At 48.6% G+C, this 16,189-nt stretch overlaps 1 protein-coding gene across 15 annotated transcripts in view; it reads left to right on the plus strand.

Moving 5' to 3' along the window:
• The first annotated feature begins 333 nt into the window (after positions 1–333).
• PTPRK (protein tyrosine phosphatase receptor type K) overlaps positions 334–16,189 on the plus strand; it is a 546,296-nt gene continuing 530,440 nt past the window's right edge. For 9 of the 15 annotated variants that reach the window (XM_072764576.1, XM_072764577.1, XM_072764582.1 and 6 more), the window contains exon 1: positions 432–674. In XM_072764576.1, the coding sequence (XP_072620677.1) occupies positions 581–674 (94 nt within the window). In that variant the 5' untranslated portion in view covers positions 432–580. Of the gene's footprint in view, positions 675–924; positions 1,140–16,189 lie in introns of those variants that run through there. The other 6 variants (XM_072764620.1, XM_072764627.1, XM_072764634.1 and 3 more) reach the window with 3 other exon arrangements.

The raw sequence follows: 16,189 nt of genomic DNA on the forward strand, positions 1-16,189 counted from the left end.
GGCCGAGGAGCCGAGAGGCGCCCCCGGGGGCGCGGGGGCTGCGGCTGCGGCTGCGGCTGCGGGGCGCGGGGACCCGAGGCCAGGCCGCCGCGCGGGCGCCGGGCTTTGTCCGCGCTCGGCCTCGGAGGTCCGGCCCCTCGGCTCCCCGGGACCCGCGTGCGGCGCCCGGATTCGCGGAGCAGGGCCGCCGCGAGCCGCGGGGAACAAAGGCGGCGGCGGGGGGCGCGGGGGGGCGCGCGGGGGGGGGGCGCGCGGGGGGCGCAGGGGCGAGGCGGGAGGGGGAGGCCGGCGCCGCGCCCGCCCGCATTCCTCCCGAGCTCCCGGGGCCCGCGGGCCGACGTCACCCCCGGCTCCGCCCCCGTCCCTCCCCGAGCAAAGTAACTCCTGGCTCCCGGGAGCCGCCTCCGCCGAGCATGGAGAGCTGCCGCCGCGGCCGGCCGGCGACGCGGGCGCCCCGGGGCTAGTCGGGCGGGCGGCGGGCTCCGGCACCGGCACCGGCACCGGCGGGCGGCGGGCGGAGGGCTCCCCGGGGCCCCGGCCGCGCCTGGCCGAGCGGCTTCAAACTTCTCCCAAAGTCGACATGGATGCGGCGGCGGCGCTGCCCGTCCTCGCGGCGCTCTCGCTCGCGGCGCCCTGGTCCCCCCTGGGGTCGGCCCGCGGCCAGTTCTCGGCAGGTGAGGCGCGCGGGGGGCGCGGGGAGGGGCGCCGGGGGCCCGGCCCGGAGCGCGCGGGGGGCGCGGGGAGGGCGCGGGGAGGGGCGCGCGCGGGGGCACAGACGCTCCCCGGAGTTGGCGCGGGCGGGGCGGGGCGCGGGGCGCGGGGCGCGGGGCGCTTCCACCTCCGCGACCCTTTGTCCGTCCCGGCGGCCGGGGCGGGGGGGGGGACCCTGCGCTCCCGCGCATCGGGGGCCCCCGCGCGGCGCCGGGGGAGACGGAAGGGAAAGTACTTGGGACTGCGGGGACCGCCGCTCCGCTCGCCGCGCCGCTGCTGGCCGGCCGCCCCAGGAGCGTGCAGGGGGGGAGGGGAGATTTTTTCTTTTTTTCTTTTTCTCTTTTTTTTTTTTTTTTCTTCTTTTCCCCGGGAAGCCATGGTCAGAAACGTGGAGACTGGAAGCGGCTGACCCCGGCGCGCTGTGCCAGGTGCTTTTTGGCCCGGGAATAACCTCCCGGGACCATTGTGTGCCTACTTCCCCGTCCCCCCCTCCCCTCCCCCCGGCCCGGCCTCTCTCCTCCGCCCGCGCCGGCGGCGCCGTCTGCCCCGCGTGCACCGCGTCGTGACCGAGGACCGCGAGCGCCCACGCCGAGCCGCCCCGGGCAGCGGGTCCCGGCGACGGGGGCTGCGGGAGAGGCCACCCCGGGGCCGGCAGCTGGGCGCGTGGGCTTCTCGGCGGAGCCGCGGGCCGCGCACCTTGCGCCCCCCCCCCCGCCCCGGGCGCTGAAGTTTCACCAGGTGGACGCGGGGCGGCGGGCTCCGGGCTCCCGGGCGCCCCCCGCGGGTCCCCACAACTTTCCCGGCCCAGCGCGGCCCGCGAGCGCGGTGCGGGGGGAGGCGCCGCGGGGCGCGGACGACCCCGGCAGGGCGGCGAGGTGGCGGCGGCCCCGGTGCCCGGAGCAAAGTCCGCTCGCGGTGATGGGAGCGGGCTCGCTTCCCCGGCAGCCCGTCCCGCGCCGCGGCCCCTCACCCAGGGCTCGGGCGGCTGCAGGCGCGGTGCCCCGGCCGCCAGGAGTGCGCGTGCAGAGCCACAGCCGTGCGCCGTGGCGGGGGCGCGAGACCCGAGGTCTGAGCTGCGGCGCCGCGTCCTCTCGGCCCGGCCCGGCCGCCCGGAGCTGCACCCGCGCTGCTCTAAGGCGGTAGATCCGCGGCTCCGAGTGCTTAGGTGCCGCGCTGCTCCAGGTCCCTAGATGCGGTGCTGCTCTAAGTGCATAGGTGCCTTGCTGCTCTAAGTCCTTCCATGCAATGCTGCTCTAAGTGCTTAGGTGCCGTGCTGCTCCAGGTCCTTAAATGCGGAGCTGCTCTAAGTTCTTAGATGTGGTGCTACTCTAAGAGCTTAGGTGCCTTGCTACTCTAAGTCCTTACATGCGGTGCTGCTCTAATTCCTTAGGTGCCGTGCTGCTCTAAGTCCTTCCATGCAATGCTGCTCTTAGTGCTTAGGTGCTGTGCTGCTCCACGTCCTTAAATGCGGTGCTGCTCTAAGTTCTTAGATGTGGTGCTACTCTAAATGTTTAGGTGCCCTGCTTCTCTGAGTCCTTACATGCGGTGCTGCTCTAAGTGCTTAGGTGCCGTGCTGCTCTAAGTGCTTAGATGTGGGCACGTTAGGGTGCTGTTGGTTCCCGGACAGTGTGTGTTGCCAGCGCTGCGAGCCTCCGCTCCACCTGGCGTGTAGTTTGCTGATTGAAACTTTGGCTTCTACCGGTTGCGAGCTGAGCCGTTCCTGTCTTCCAGGGTTGCCGCTCTCTGTGCCGCAGCAGCTGATGGCTGTATTTTCAGCAGTAGAGAAACTTTCGTATTTCTTGTTTCGAATGTTATTTACCCTTTAGTGAATCTTAGATTTCCTCCAACAGAACGTGCAGATGGGCTTTTCTGATCCCTGGAGTTTAGGTATCTCTAATGAACGGCCGGGTGCTTGGACACGCAGGTCTCTAAGTAATTTAAGCAAACGTGCCGGGCTTTGCTTTAGTGACAAAGCAAAACATTTCACATTATGTTATGTTAGAGGTAGGGGATGTGCAGTCCTCATAAATGCTATTCTTGCAGGACCATATCGGGTAAATTTTGCCATTCAGGATTTACATATATGCCCAGATAGGAATGCTTTTTATTCCCCCCTCGTTTAAAGTCAAATTTGTGAATCTGCTTTTCTCCACACATTGAAAGTTTTGTGAACATTGTCACGTTCTGATTATCCTAAACCATTCAGTATCCTACTGTCATCAGATTTCAGGGCAGTCAGATTGATTGCAAATATATAGAGAGGTTGGAGTTGGATTCTTTCTTGCTCTTTTTTTTTTCCTGGATTCTACTTTAAATAATGAACTTTTGTTTTGAGAAATTTCAATATAATGGTCTAAAAGACCAAAACAAATATATGTTTGGAATTTTTAAATATCCTCTTAAATCCTATCCATTAAGGCCAGTTTACCACTTTTAGATATTATCATGTGGTTTCTAATGTAGTACACTTCCAAAGCAAATTTTGAAACACTAAAGATCCTTGGATGTGTCATATACTCATCAGTATGCTTTGTTTGTTTTTTATTTTTATTGTTTTTTTAAAGATTTTATTCATTTATTCATGAGAGATGCAGAGAAAGAGAGGCAGAGACACAGGCAGAGGGAGAAGCAGGCTCCCTGCAGAGAGCCCGATGTGGGACTCGATGCTGGGACCACCCCCCCGGGTCACGGCCTGGGCCGAAGGCAGGCGTTTAACCACTGAGCCACCCGGGGGCCCCAATATGCTTTGTTTAAACCACAAATTTAAGAGTATTTTTATCATTGTGACTTTTTCCTTAGGTTTTGGAATTAAAGTGTAAAATGCTGCATGGTGAACCTCCTTAAAACCAGAACAGCCTATAAATATCAGCCTGTGTTATTTCAGCTTCATCTTTCGCTTAAAACGATTCCAGTACTATCATATCTGGGGAAACTGAGGCACAGATGCACAAAGATGCACCGGCACTCACGGGGTTGTGCGGCTGTTATCTTTTGATGCGACAGCGCAAGATGGTTTTCTGTGCGGGGACTCAGGTGACTGACAGACCAGTCACAGAGAAGGAACTTGGGACTCGGCTTTGTCATCTGTACAGTGGGAGCAATACTAATCCCCGTCTACACCTTTCCACCTGGTGTTATGAGGAGCGTGTGGGATGAACCACGTGAGGGGCCCTGGGCCCTGGGCCCTGTGGGTGATAAAGCCCCGCACTGTCCGGCTGCGGTCACCCTGCGTTAAGGCGGCCCCAACTGTGGGCTCCCTCGCTCACCCCATGCCCGCCTGTCGTGGCAGCTGTTGGGTGTCTGGGGGTGTCTTTCCCTGACCAGCCGGTCACCGTCATGGTGGTGAGCGGGGGCCTAGACTGGCCGTGCGGGGACATGGGCAGTGCGGGGAGACAAGTGACCCCTGACGAGGTGTTTGGCTCTGCTCCGCTGGCCTCCTGCGGTTGGCTGCGGGGCCATGTGCGTGGCGGGGCCGGCACCCGCGACCTTGGTCCCATGAGGGGAGAAGAGGCGCGTGGCCGGTCTGCCGGGCGGGGTGGCGTGGCGGGCCTTGCCAGCAGCCAGGGGAGGACACTGTCGCGTCGGGGCAGTGCCCTCACTGCCCTGGGCGGGCCGCGGGGCGTGGGCATGATGACGGTGGGGACGGTGGCTGTTTGAGTCCATGCTGCCCTGGGCCCGGGTCAGGCCGCGCCTGTGAACAAGGCCGCCCGGTGTCCCCGCGGTCCCTGAGGTCCAGTCCGTCCCCCTCGTGCTTCCTGCCTCCAGGGGAGGCCTCGGTTCCTTCTCCGGCCTCAGCTGATCTGCACCGCTCGGGCCCTCGGTCGGTTGAAACTACGGACTGTGGCGCCGGCTGGCTGGGGCCTGGACACTCCCAGGCCCAGTGTCCCCTCCCTGTCCCCCCCCCCCCCCCGGCTCTGCTGGTTTTCTTGGACGCAAGGCGTCCCTTGGCCCGGGCTTCCTGGAGGAGGCAGGTCGGGCTGCTGCTGGGCGCTGGCCCGTGTGCTGCTCATACTCCCTGTGTCCACTAGTGCCAGCTGGACAGTGGGTCCCCCCTTGGCCCTCTCCCGCTGCGCCCAGTGACCGCAGAGCCCCCAGCCCAGGGGGCAGCCCCTCTGTCCGCACCTGTGTCCTCCGGGCTGGAAATGGGACTCGGCTGTGGCTCAGAGCGGGCGCCGGTCTCCCCGTCACGGCTCATCCTTCTACACATTTTTGTGGCCTTGAAAACGCATTTGATCCCTGGGAGGGGACCCCCCACGGGCAATCCATGCGTTGCCTCCCGGGCCCCCTGAAGTCTGGGACTCCGTCCCTGGAGGCAGCGTCGGGGCCCGTGTCCAGTGTGCTCGGCGGCCAGAGGCTGGCGAGGCTGCCCCCGTGCGCCCCGCACTGTCCCCGCCTCCGCTCGCTCCTCACCCCGCGGGCCGGGGAGAGCTGCAGACCAGGGCACAGAGCACCAGGAGAGTTTCCAGCTTGCTCTGAAGACAAAGAACCCTAGGATTCTGCGTGTGTGTGTATGTGTGTGTGTGCTGTGCGTTTGATCTTTGATTTAATTTTCCAAAGAGGGGGGAAAAGCGCCTTATTTTTGAGTTGTTTATTGGAGCCAGCCTTTGCCTCCGTCCAGATGCATTCATTTCTCATTCTGTGGATGCAAGAATTTCCCTCCGTGGATGCCTCTCAGACTCTATCCTTTGATCAGCTGTATTTGTTTTGTGTTCTTTTATCAAATGGTGTTTCTCTTTGCCTAAAAAGGTTATAATTGCTATTGAACATGACTTGTTTCTTCACCCAAACTCATGCTTGTTTGTCATAGTTGCTGAGCGGTGGGGTCTCCCCGGTTCACCGTGTCTTAAACTGGTACTTGCTAACCTATTAAGTGAGTACGTCTGTCCGTCAGGCTAATGTTAATTTTAATGAAAGCCAGAGATAAAGTTGTAAATCCCTGAAATGGTATTTTAATGTCACGGAGTGTTTGTGCTTAGGTATCTCTGAATGGAAGTGAGACTTTAAGTTCCTTTTTTTGTAAATGGGGATGGAACACATTTGAGGACCATATTGCTTGTTATTTTGAAATAAGTGACATGAGTTGCATACAACTATGCTTGGGAAAATGGAAAAAATGGAAAAAATATGTTCGAATGTTTGATGTCGGTGAGAACTCTGGAGGTAGTTTATACACTCTAAACTCTATCTTCGGAGAAACGTGTTTTTATGAACAATGCGTTTAAAGACACTTCGTCCCAGGTGCAAGTTTTCCTCAGTTCCATGAAGATTCTGTTGAGAGAGGGGTGTTGATTTTCGTGAAGTTTTCTTACAGTAATTGTTTTGTAGTTAATATTTTCGTAATGAAAACTGAAGGTACGTAATTCAGCCCAGTTTTGTGAGGTTTTGCAGGGTGTTGAGGTCCTGGGAACACGCCGGGTGGGTGGCGGGTGTGTAAGACCTCATCGATCCTGTGGAACGTTGCCATTTCACCACTTAACTCTGCGTGGAGTTTTTGGCTTTCTCGGTTGTGTGTTGATAATCCATAAAAATTACGAGTGGCCTATTTTGTCACTTACAATTGTTTTAGGAGCACATTAAGTAGTCTTGAATGAAGTAATCCATGTTTCCACCTTACGTGTTTGCAGAGTTCTGTTAAGAAAAGTGATGAGCTGGGCGGTGTTGGCTGCATTTTTCTACAGGTCAGTCATTCTAGGAGTCATCTTCTTAAGAGGAGCGCAGATAGAAATAAAGCCGCATAAAAGAGTGTCTAGGTGAGTTCTTATCTATTTTGTTGGGAAAGTGGAAAGATCTAAGTGTGTATCTTGGAGACACACACCCCCACACACGTCCTAACCGTGATAGAGCTTCGTTGTCCACGGGTTTGGGTGAGAAGGAAGCTAAGGACACCCACAGACGGAATCAAACTCCTGTACTTACATTTTGGAAAGAGTATTGCAAATAATTACTTTGCCTGTTTCACAGATGAAATGGATAAATGAACAAAAGAGCGTATAATGTATTGTACTGTACTTCTAGTGTGAAGATACTAAATCTTCCTCCAGATTGCTGCCTATTTATATAAGCCCTTCCCAGTGCGGCCTGCCTCCCGAAGCAGCTGCTCGCAGGCCGGTTCTCCAAACCCTGTCCAGAGCGGCAGCTGACCAGCTCCAGAAATTCCCCTGATGCTCGCTGGGTGGTGGGTGGCCCAGCAGCTGCTTCTCATGGCCCATCTCCTGGATGTGATTCGCCTTAGGTCGTTCAGCAGACTCAAGCGGGGAGAGGAAGAGCCCTCCGGCCTGCCTAGGCCTTGATGTCGGACTCTTCATGGTCATTGGGTTCATCGGCTCCAAGGCGCCCTAGGATTTTGCTGCTCGAATTGTGGTCCGTGGACCAGCAGCATCGGTCTTGGGACCTTGTGAAGATGTTGTGGTCACCTGTCAGAGCTCTTCTCAGAACTACTGGTGCAGAATCTGCATTTTAATAAAATCCCCAGGTGATTTGCTTGAGCGTGCAGTTTTGAGAAGCACCGCTTCAGGGCAAAGACGGCTCAGCTCGAGAAGATTGGTCACAGGCACTTTACTGTGGAATTGTGAGAGTATTGTGAAGGGATTAATTACAGGACGAAACAAATCTCCCTGAAATTATATTTCTGATCAGTCTTTACTTAATTATAATCTAACACCCCAGACAACAGTACTGGTGACTTCTTAAATAAAATAGACGATTTTGAAAGAAGTATTTTCATAAGGGAGTAAAAATCAGGCTAAGTAGTTTTGGCTGTGAACGTGTTGTGTGAGCAGACTTAAAGGTAAAGAGATTATCAGGGAGCCAAACCTGATATATGCCCGTAGTTTTTATCTAGCGTACTGATATGTTGATACAGGAAACGATGCTCCCTCTGATAGTAATAGTAGGAGCAGTTTCTTGTTTTATATTTCTCTTTTTCTTCTAAGCGTACTATAAAGATCTGGGTAATAAGGAGCTCATTTATAGGACAGTCAAATTTAATGAATGGGAGTTAGCTAGACTGCGTTAAATATCATTGGTGTTCTTTTTACTATCTTTTGTGCTCATATTTAAGAACAGATTCTTGTCAGTTTTCTCAAGAGAAAAATTATGATGTAATAGACAGTGTACGGTATTCATGTCAAAACACAATTTTACTCGCATTTTATAGCTTGCTTTAGCATTCTTTTAGAAAATGAATTTTCCCAGAAGACCTAATTGCCTTCTTATTAATGAGCCTGTAAGTGTGTTTTGTTATCCATTTACTATTCTAAACGTGTCTACTTTGGCTGGCTGTTTTAACAGTGAAGTCTCTGATTAAATCACGACTGCCGTATTTGTTTTTGCCATTCACTGGTGATTCAGAAAATACTGGCATAACAACGTGGTTATGGCAGAGACTAATGGAAAACAAGAAATATAAATTAATGTTAACCCATAAGAGTTGGTCGTATTACGGTATTGGGAGCGGGAGTTTGGGGCAACACACAACAGAATTCTCTGCACGTTTGGCTGGAAATGAAACGTCTCTTAACCTGTGTTGTGTGAAATACAAAATACGTAGTTGCTGGATTCATAAATAAACTACAAATCAGTGATTCTCACGTTTGCTTATACGAGGCACTGGTGTTTAAAGGAGGAGGTTTGGCCGTAGATGGATCAGTGCTGGCGCGGAGCTTAGTGACGGAGAGGAACTCTGGAAGGTACTTCCATCATCTTAAAGAGCTTTAGAGTCTGAAGAACTTGACTTGTTACGTTTTCTAATTTTACTACGAATTCTAGAGCTTTCCCTTTGTGCCACTTCTACTTTTGTTCCTGTCGGCAGTAATTAGGCTCACTCATTCTCTCGCGTGCTGGAGAAGAGCACTTGCAAAAACAATAGGAGCTGCCATGAACTGAGGGCCGACGGCCTGCCAGGCCTTAGGCTCAGTGCTCCACAGGAATTGAAATCCTCCCAGTAATCCCTGAAGATTGGAATCCTCTCTGCTTTGCCCACAGAGGAGGACTCGAGAGGCTAAGTAGTAACTTGCCTCAGGTGACAGTGTGAGTCAGTAGTAGAGCCAGAATTCACTGTGGAATATATACATAGAGGTAGCAATGAGACAATTTTTTGGTTGCATGTTGGCAGAGAATGCAACTCAGGCTGGTTACAACAAAAGAGGAATTTATTTTTTTCTCCTGACTGATGATTCAAGTGAAACTTAAAGTGTTCACATCATCCCTTTGGGATATCATCTCTTTCTGCTTGCTCCTCTTCCTCACGGGGCACTCTGGGGCACTTCATTCCATACAGAGGCATGATAGCTTTGGCAGCTCCCATACCACCAGCTTCTCAGTTCAAGTCTAGTATGAAAATGCATACTTTAGGTGGCGGTTGCACCTGTGAAGGCACTGAGGTTCACTCTGATTAGATTCAATAAGTCAAAGACTCTGCCTGAGGGGAAGGAAGGAAGGAAGGAAGTACACTGAGTGGTGTAGTTTGCTAGGATTCTAGGTTCGGCTCTAGATCCCCACTCAAGTCACGAGGACGGGTGGGGGCCCTGGCATCAAACCATAGGTTATCAACAGACATGGGGATGGGTTCTGGAAAGACAACCAAACTACAATGTGCTTGCTCAAGATAGAATTAAATGAGGCAGGAGAAGCAAAAGCAAAGCAGGGTGCAGCCGTATGTGTGTTTACACTCCTTTGAGGGGGAAGAAAGTATATGGTGAGGAAAAGACAGTTGCATCAGATGGTTCCCAGCTCTGGACCACTTAGCGGGAATAGTAGGACGACATAGAGGCCTAAGCCTTTAGTCTCTAAGTGGAAGAGGGTAGGGGACGGAGTGGGGGGAGAGGTACTTTGCACCTGGCTGATTTGGGTGCCTTGCAGATCAGTGGTTCATAATTTTTGAAATGAAGCTGTACTTTAAAACATGGATTTTATTATTTTCATTATTTTATTCTCTTTGCCTCAGTCCTGAATAAGTCCAACTTACTGGAGTTTCCTTTAATTATTTTGGTTTGCATTTTGAAGTTCTAAAACTGTGTTTCCACATTTAATAGTGCTAGCGAATAAATATGGGTTCAGCTTCTTTAAGAAAAAAAGAAAAAACTGTTTTCAAAAGCAAATCTGACTTAATGATTGGCTTTAATTAAAATTATCCAAATATGAGGTGATGATATGTTTGTGAATAAAAGAGACCATCTTAGTGCTTGGTTTTCAGTTGTCCTACGTATCCTACATATGTACGTGGATAGGTGTTGGCATGCATGCATTTGGTTATTTATAATAGAAGCCAAAGGGTAAGCTAAGCAGTGGTAAATGATGCTAATTGACCCAGAGAAATAGGATCTAGTAACTCTTCACTTTGGAAACTGATTTTGAAACACTCGAGACGCCAAGGTGAACTTACCGCTTTGATCTTCTCACCTCTGTTGCCTAACTTTATGTTGCATATGTGAGCAGCATGCGGCATTCAAGAGGGGGACTGTACAAAATATGCTGGGGTACTCGATAACGAGCGATACGTAGGGACTAGCAGCTGTTTGCCCGGCCTCCCCAGGTGTATACGGCCTGTGTTGTCAGACACACATCTGGGCTGGTGGCCTAAAGCTGAGTGTGACTGAGGATCAGGGGCTCAGGTGTGGTTGTGCCACGTTAGGCCAGGTGTCATCTCCAGGCACGTCTGTGGTTGGTAATGGCCCTACTCTAGCCAGAGCAGCTGGCCCGGCAACATAGGGGTGCAGGCAGTGGTTGGGGAGGAAGGTGTCTTGACCGGAGCGTGTGTCTTTCTGTCACTGGAGGCTTCTAGTCACACAGCTTTGAGTGTTCTATTAAGTTACAGACTTATTATTTTCTTCCCTGCTATTTCCTGCTTTCTCTATGACTGTTTTTTAATTCCTTATTTATATTCTTATCAGGCGTGATTCCTGAATGATGAGGTTTGTAATAATTTGCTTAACAGCCTGGCCGGTTGAGGCAGGATGTTATCTAGGGTTGGCCCGTTATTGCCCTTTTATCTGAACTGACATTTAAATACTTAGCTAATATATGAGGTCAAGGGGTTGGCAGCGACCTGTTTCAGAGAGAGCAGGAGTTTCCTTTAGAGATCTCCTTATGAGTCCCTTTAGTGCATGGAGCATGCTTGCTATGACCGTGTGCCCGTGTTAGTTTTGTTACTTCCTGGTATTGAGATTTGGAGATAGTTCCTTTCTGCTGAATCCTTAATTTCCTTGTCATTAAGAAGGGACTGTTACAATGAAGAGAGATTGTAATGTCTTCTCCAGTTACTCCACAGAACAATTTTGAAAGGTAAAATTAATAAATGCTTTTGAAAGCATTTTTTTAAATCGCAAACTACCATGAAAATATCAATTATTTTTGATAAATCGTTGCTGAGGGCAAAAATAATATGCCGAACAATGGCAATGAAACCAATAGATGCTTTGCATGTTTGCAGTTATACATTGCATATCTGTTTACATATCGAGGCTTTGGGGAAAGAGGTCGGTATCGTTCTTGTGAACAGTGAGTAAATTTGTTATCCTATATCATAAAATGCAGCCCTTCAGGTTCATTTTCACTTACATAGAAGTCAACTTTACTACTTTTATAAGTCAATTACTACTTTTGGTAACGCTACCAAATAATATTTGTATTTTCTCCAGATATGTCAGTCAAGATTACGTGATGATCAAATATTTTTATTGAAAAATTTTAAGCAAATGTCTTAATCATATAGCATATTTAATGTGCAGTATAGTTTTTCCTTTGAATATTTTCATGAAGAAATAGAAAACGCTCTTGATACCTGAACTGGGGTGCCTAGCTGCCAAGAGCGTGGTTCGAATAAGATTCGTGTGCTTTATTTAATTCTTCTACTGTGCGTATCTTTGACATTTGGTAAGTGTCTGTGCTGTGTCAGGCCGTGGGTACACAGGCAGGCAAGGCAGGCATTGTCCCTGCACTTTGGCAGTAGATCTATGTGACTTTTATGACCATTAAGGAGTGGTTATCTTTGCATAGCTTTGTATCTAGCGATCCCTGGGTGAAGCATGGGGCTGTTTTGTAACCGGCCATGCCCCTTGACCCATGCAGATCTCTCAAGGGCAGGCCGTCCCTCACAATTTGCTGGTCCACTTTAGAAGTCGCCTGGGAGAGTCCAGCGTGTCAGCAATCTTTCCATCTCCTTGAGTCTACACACAGAAAGCTAGGAGCCTACCCAGAAAAGAATTATGCAGAGATTTGCTGCAATGATAATAAAATTCCATCAAGTGGAATTTCCCAAAAGTTGAGTAATCGGAAGTGTAAGCAAGTGTAAACAAGTTGGGCAGAGGAGAAAGCACGTTTGTTTTTACAGAGGCTCACAGTCCCTGTTCTCCCTCTGGGAAGGAGCTGGAAGGTTGGAGGGCAGCCCCATCCAGGTTGTACGTAAATGTGCCTTCGCAGCGTGAACCTTTGGATGCGGAGGCCCTGGTGGCTCGGCTGCAGATTCTTCTTTGCTGTCACCTAGGGCTGTTGGGGCTGTGTATCAGCTGCCTCTCCTCTCTGCTGCTGCTGCTGCAGCAGTGGACTTCGTTGTCCCAAGTAGCGGGCAGCCTCTATGCAGGGAGGCCAGAGGCTGTCGGAGAGGCGACAGTCTGGGATCTGTGGTCTGAGATAATCCGCAGGCTTGCCCTGCACCTGCATCCCTGAAGAGGCAGATTCAATTCCCGGTGCTTTAGTCATTCATTTTGGAGGAGGCAACAGTATTGTCATTGAAATACACCTGTTGCTTCACCAGGAAATGGGGATTTTGAACCTCTGGATTAAAGGAGGCCCAGATGACCTGCAGTGTGTGACAGAAGGAGAGAAGTGATTCTGGATGTGCACATTTTTCTAAAGAAAAATAATCCCAAATTCTATAGACCCAAGCTTCAAAACTGAAAATTTAGAAAACCTGTTTTATTTTTTTTAAAGATTTTATTTTTTTAAGTAATCTCTACATTTAATGTAGAGACGATGTGGCTCAAACCCACAACCCCAAGACCCAGAGTCGCATGCTCTACCAACTGAGCCAGCCAGGAACCCCCAAATATCAAAAACTTATTTTAATTTGGTTGAGTCACTAACATTTTATCCCCATTTTGTATTTAAGCAAGGGACACTGGAATGCTGGACTCCACTTATCTATAGCATAATGTTTACAGTCCTAGATTTTGGAACCTGATTATGCATGAATTCCAACATTTTCTTGCTATGGGACCTGACCATGTTCCTTTAGCTTTGGCATCACATCCTATAACAAGATGAGACCAGTTACCTACCTGTCCTGGATGGTTTTTTTGAAGAATATTGAGTTAAGGCATTTGAAGAGTGCCTGACACATTAATAAAATTCATTCACTTTAGCTTTTGTTATCATCATCCTAATGAGTGGACTAAATTAACCCATATTTGCATAGTATTCTATCCCAGGCTGTTCTCTTTAAAAATATCTACCTGGCATATCTTTTACTTACTTACTTACTTAATTAATTATATCTTTTACTTTAAAACCAGCAGTAGATAATAGGATGCCTTAAATAACTCAATATGCGGATTAACAAAGACCACAACAAACATTATGAGTAATATCATTCAATGTTTATGAAAACAAGTGGCAAATTTACACGGATTCCTAAAGAATCAGAATCTCAGGATGCATGACCAAAAAAAACCCCAAAACAAATGAACAAAACCCCAACTGTACATATATAGAGTGAGAGTACCAGAAGCTTTAATTTTTAGGTATAAAATACCTTAGAAACCTTTGGAAGATACATTTAGGATTTCTTATCCAAGTTGGAGAAGGTAGGAGATTTTGGGGGCATTGGTGAAACAAGCGTGCTTACTGCCTGGACAGATTTAATCTCAGATAAAATACGAAAACTCAAGTATGGGAATAGGATTAAAATGGGCATCGTCCAGTCTGGAGCAGCACTTAGGTTTAGAAATGAGATAATAAGCATTAGCAGAAGATGAAGAGATGCCTCCTTAGCCCCTAAAGAGTATTGTTTCCCCAAAGGTTGTAGGATGAGAAGAGGGTACCTGTACTGTGCCATTTACATTGGACACATGCTGAGTAAATGAATTCCTGGCATTTGGAACATCTATTTCCCTGTGAATTCTAGATAACGTTTTTTTTTGTTTTCCTTTTTGCAGGTTGCTGTTGATATTTAATCTTTCCTAGCTCAGGTAGTTTCAAATCCATTTAAACCCCAAGACTTTTTTAAGCCATTGTCAACAGGGCAAAGCCATTTTAGAATCTTGGCATATGGTTGGAGGGTCTGGCTAAACTTTGACAATTGTTCTCTCAGTTATAGAGTTGCTCTTTGGCCACTTGCTGCAGAGGAAAGCCTCTCTAAACTTCAACAAGGATTTTATGTTCTACTCAAGCTTTAGATTTCTCATGTTCTCATTTCTTTCTGTACTTCTTTTAGCTTTAATTGAAATGAACCTCCCTTTTCCTTAAGTTATACTAAGGAAAATGCTTGCTCTCCAGATAGAATTAAAAATTCCTGTCAACTTTCTTGTCAGAGAAGCTCTTTGCACTGTAGGTTTGAATCTTGTCAACATAAATACTTTTATAATATTCACTTTACCATAATAATGTGATTTTTGTATTCTGACTGGATGTTCCTCCTAACATAGGTCTTTGAGATAGTGGCGGCCGAGGGTGTTTTCCTAAGCTTCTCACCATTGAAAGACTTTCTTAAGATGTTATCATTTTGATGCAACATTTGACCAAAATCAGCCTTAATAAAAAGGAGCATATTGGGATCCCTGGGTGGCGCAGCGGTTTAGCGCCTGCCTTTGGCTCAGGACGCGATCCTGGAGACCCGGGATCGAATCCCACGTCGGGCTCCCAGTGCATGGAGCCTGCTTCTCCTCTGCCTATGTCTCTGCCTCTCTCTCTCTCTTTCTCTGTGTGACTATCATAAATAAATAAAAAAAAATTAAAAAAAATAAAAAGGAGCATAAAAAAACAACAGAACAAACTTGTAGCATTTGTAAACTTAAATATGGAACCATTCAAAAAAAAAGGGGGGGATGCACACTGGACTGCTTGTTTTGTGCTCTAGAATCATGACCCAGTTATTATTTGGAAAGCAGACTGGTTCTTAAATATGTCACAACAAATACCTAAAGGATACTGAATTGGAAAAAAATTGAGAATGGCAGACCTGTGTGTGGAATGGAAACACTATATAATAGACAGTGTACTTGAATATAATGTATATAGGAAGTGGGGTGCCTGACGGGCTCAGTCGGTAGGGCATGCAACTCTTGATCTCAGGGTCCTGAGTTCAGGCCCATGTTAGGCATAGAACCTGCTTAAAATATATACATATATATTGGTGTATATAAGAACTGTAAATTCTAACCAGTGTGGTTCAGACTGGCTTCTTGTCTTTGGCATGATGAAATTAGAGAAACCTGTAACCAAGGAATGTTGAAGCAGATAAATCCAGAAGGACCCATGTGCTCTGATTTCTTGCTTAGATTTTGCAAAGTAGATTTCTGGCTCATTCTTATCATGGATACAGATCCCAGGTGAGGACTGGGAATTCTTTTGAGGTCTGTTGTTCACTCTTTTAGCTTAGGTACAGGAATTCAGCTTAGGTACAGGAATTTATAGGACAGTGATTTCCCACAGTGACCGTGCTCTTCACTTACATAGCCATTTAAGATCTTTCCAGATCTCAGCAGTTTGCTCACAGTTTGGAGTCGGGAGACCAGCAGAAAGAGGCACTTTATTTACTCCCATCCCTCATTCATACTTGTACCAGTTGCAGCACGTTTTAGAAAAGCCTAGGGATGCCTGGCTGGTTCAGTCGGTGGAGCTTGTGACTCTTGCTGGATCTTGGGGTTGTGAGTTCGAGCCTGACGTTGGGCATAGAGATTCCTTAAAAAAATAAAAATAAAAACAATAGTTTTCAGGGTGCCTGGCTGGCTCAGTCAGAAGAGCGTGAGACTCTTTTATGTGAACAGTGAGGAAAAGGATATATCTATTGTGTGCATTATGGCAGTAGACTTGAACTTTATAGGGCAGCGTGTTGAATATGACATTTTTATGACCTTGGTAAGATGGGTGATACCAGTTTAAATTATTAGCATATTTTTGGCACCATTTTTGGGACAGACAAGACTGATTTGTGCATTCATATGATTGATGGAAGATCCCTGTTAGGCTGGTAAACTAGTGGCTTCTTCACTCCATAAGATATGTATGACAGAGTTTATCTCATTTCTTGTTAATTGAGATAAGTTCACCAAATATTGAATGATTGTCCATTTTTGCACCAGGCAGTGTGTTTGCATAGAAGACAAAGAGGTGAAAAAAGTGACCAAGTCCTTGTACTCAGGGACCTCACAGACTATTTGGAAGATCTTTTTATTTTATTTTTTTATTTGGAAGATCTAGAAATAGATAAGTTATAATTCAGAGTGGGAGGAACAACGAGAGAGTACCATCTGGATGTGGGAAA

This window comes from Vulpes vulpes, chromosome 1 (assembly GCF_048418805.1).
Source record: "Vulpes vulpes isolate BD-2025 chromosome 1, VulVul3, whole genome shotgun sequence".
Classification (NCBI taxonomy): domain Eukaryota; kingdom Metazoa; phylum Chordata; class Mammalia; order Carnivora; family Canidae; genus Vulpes; species Vulpes vulpes.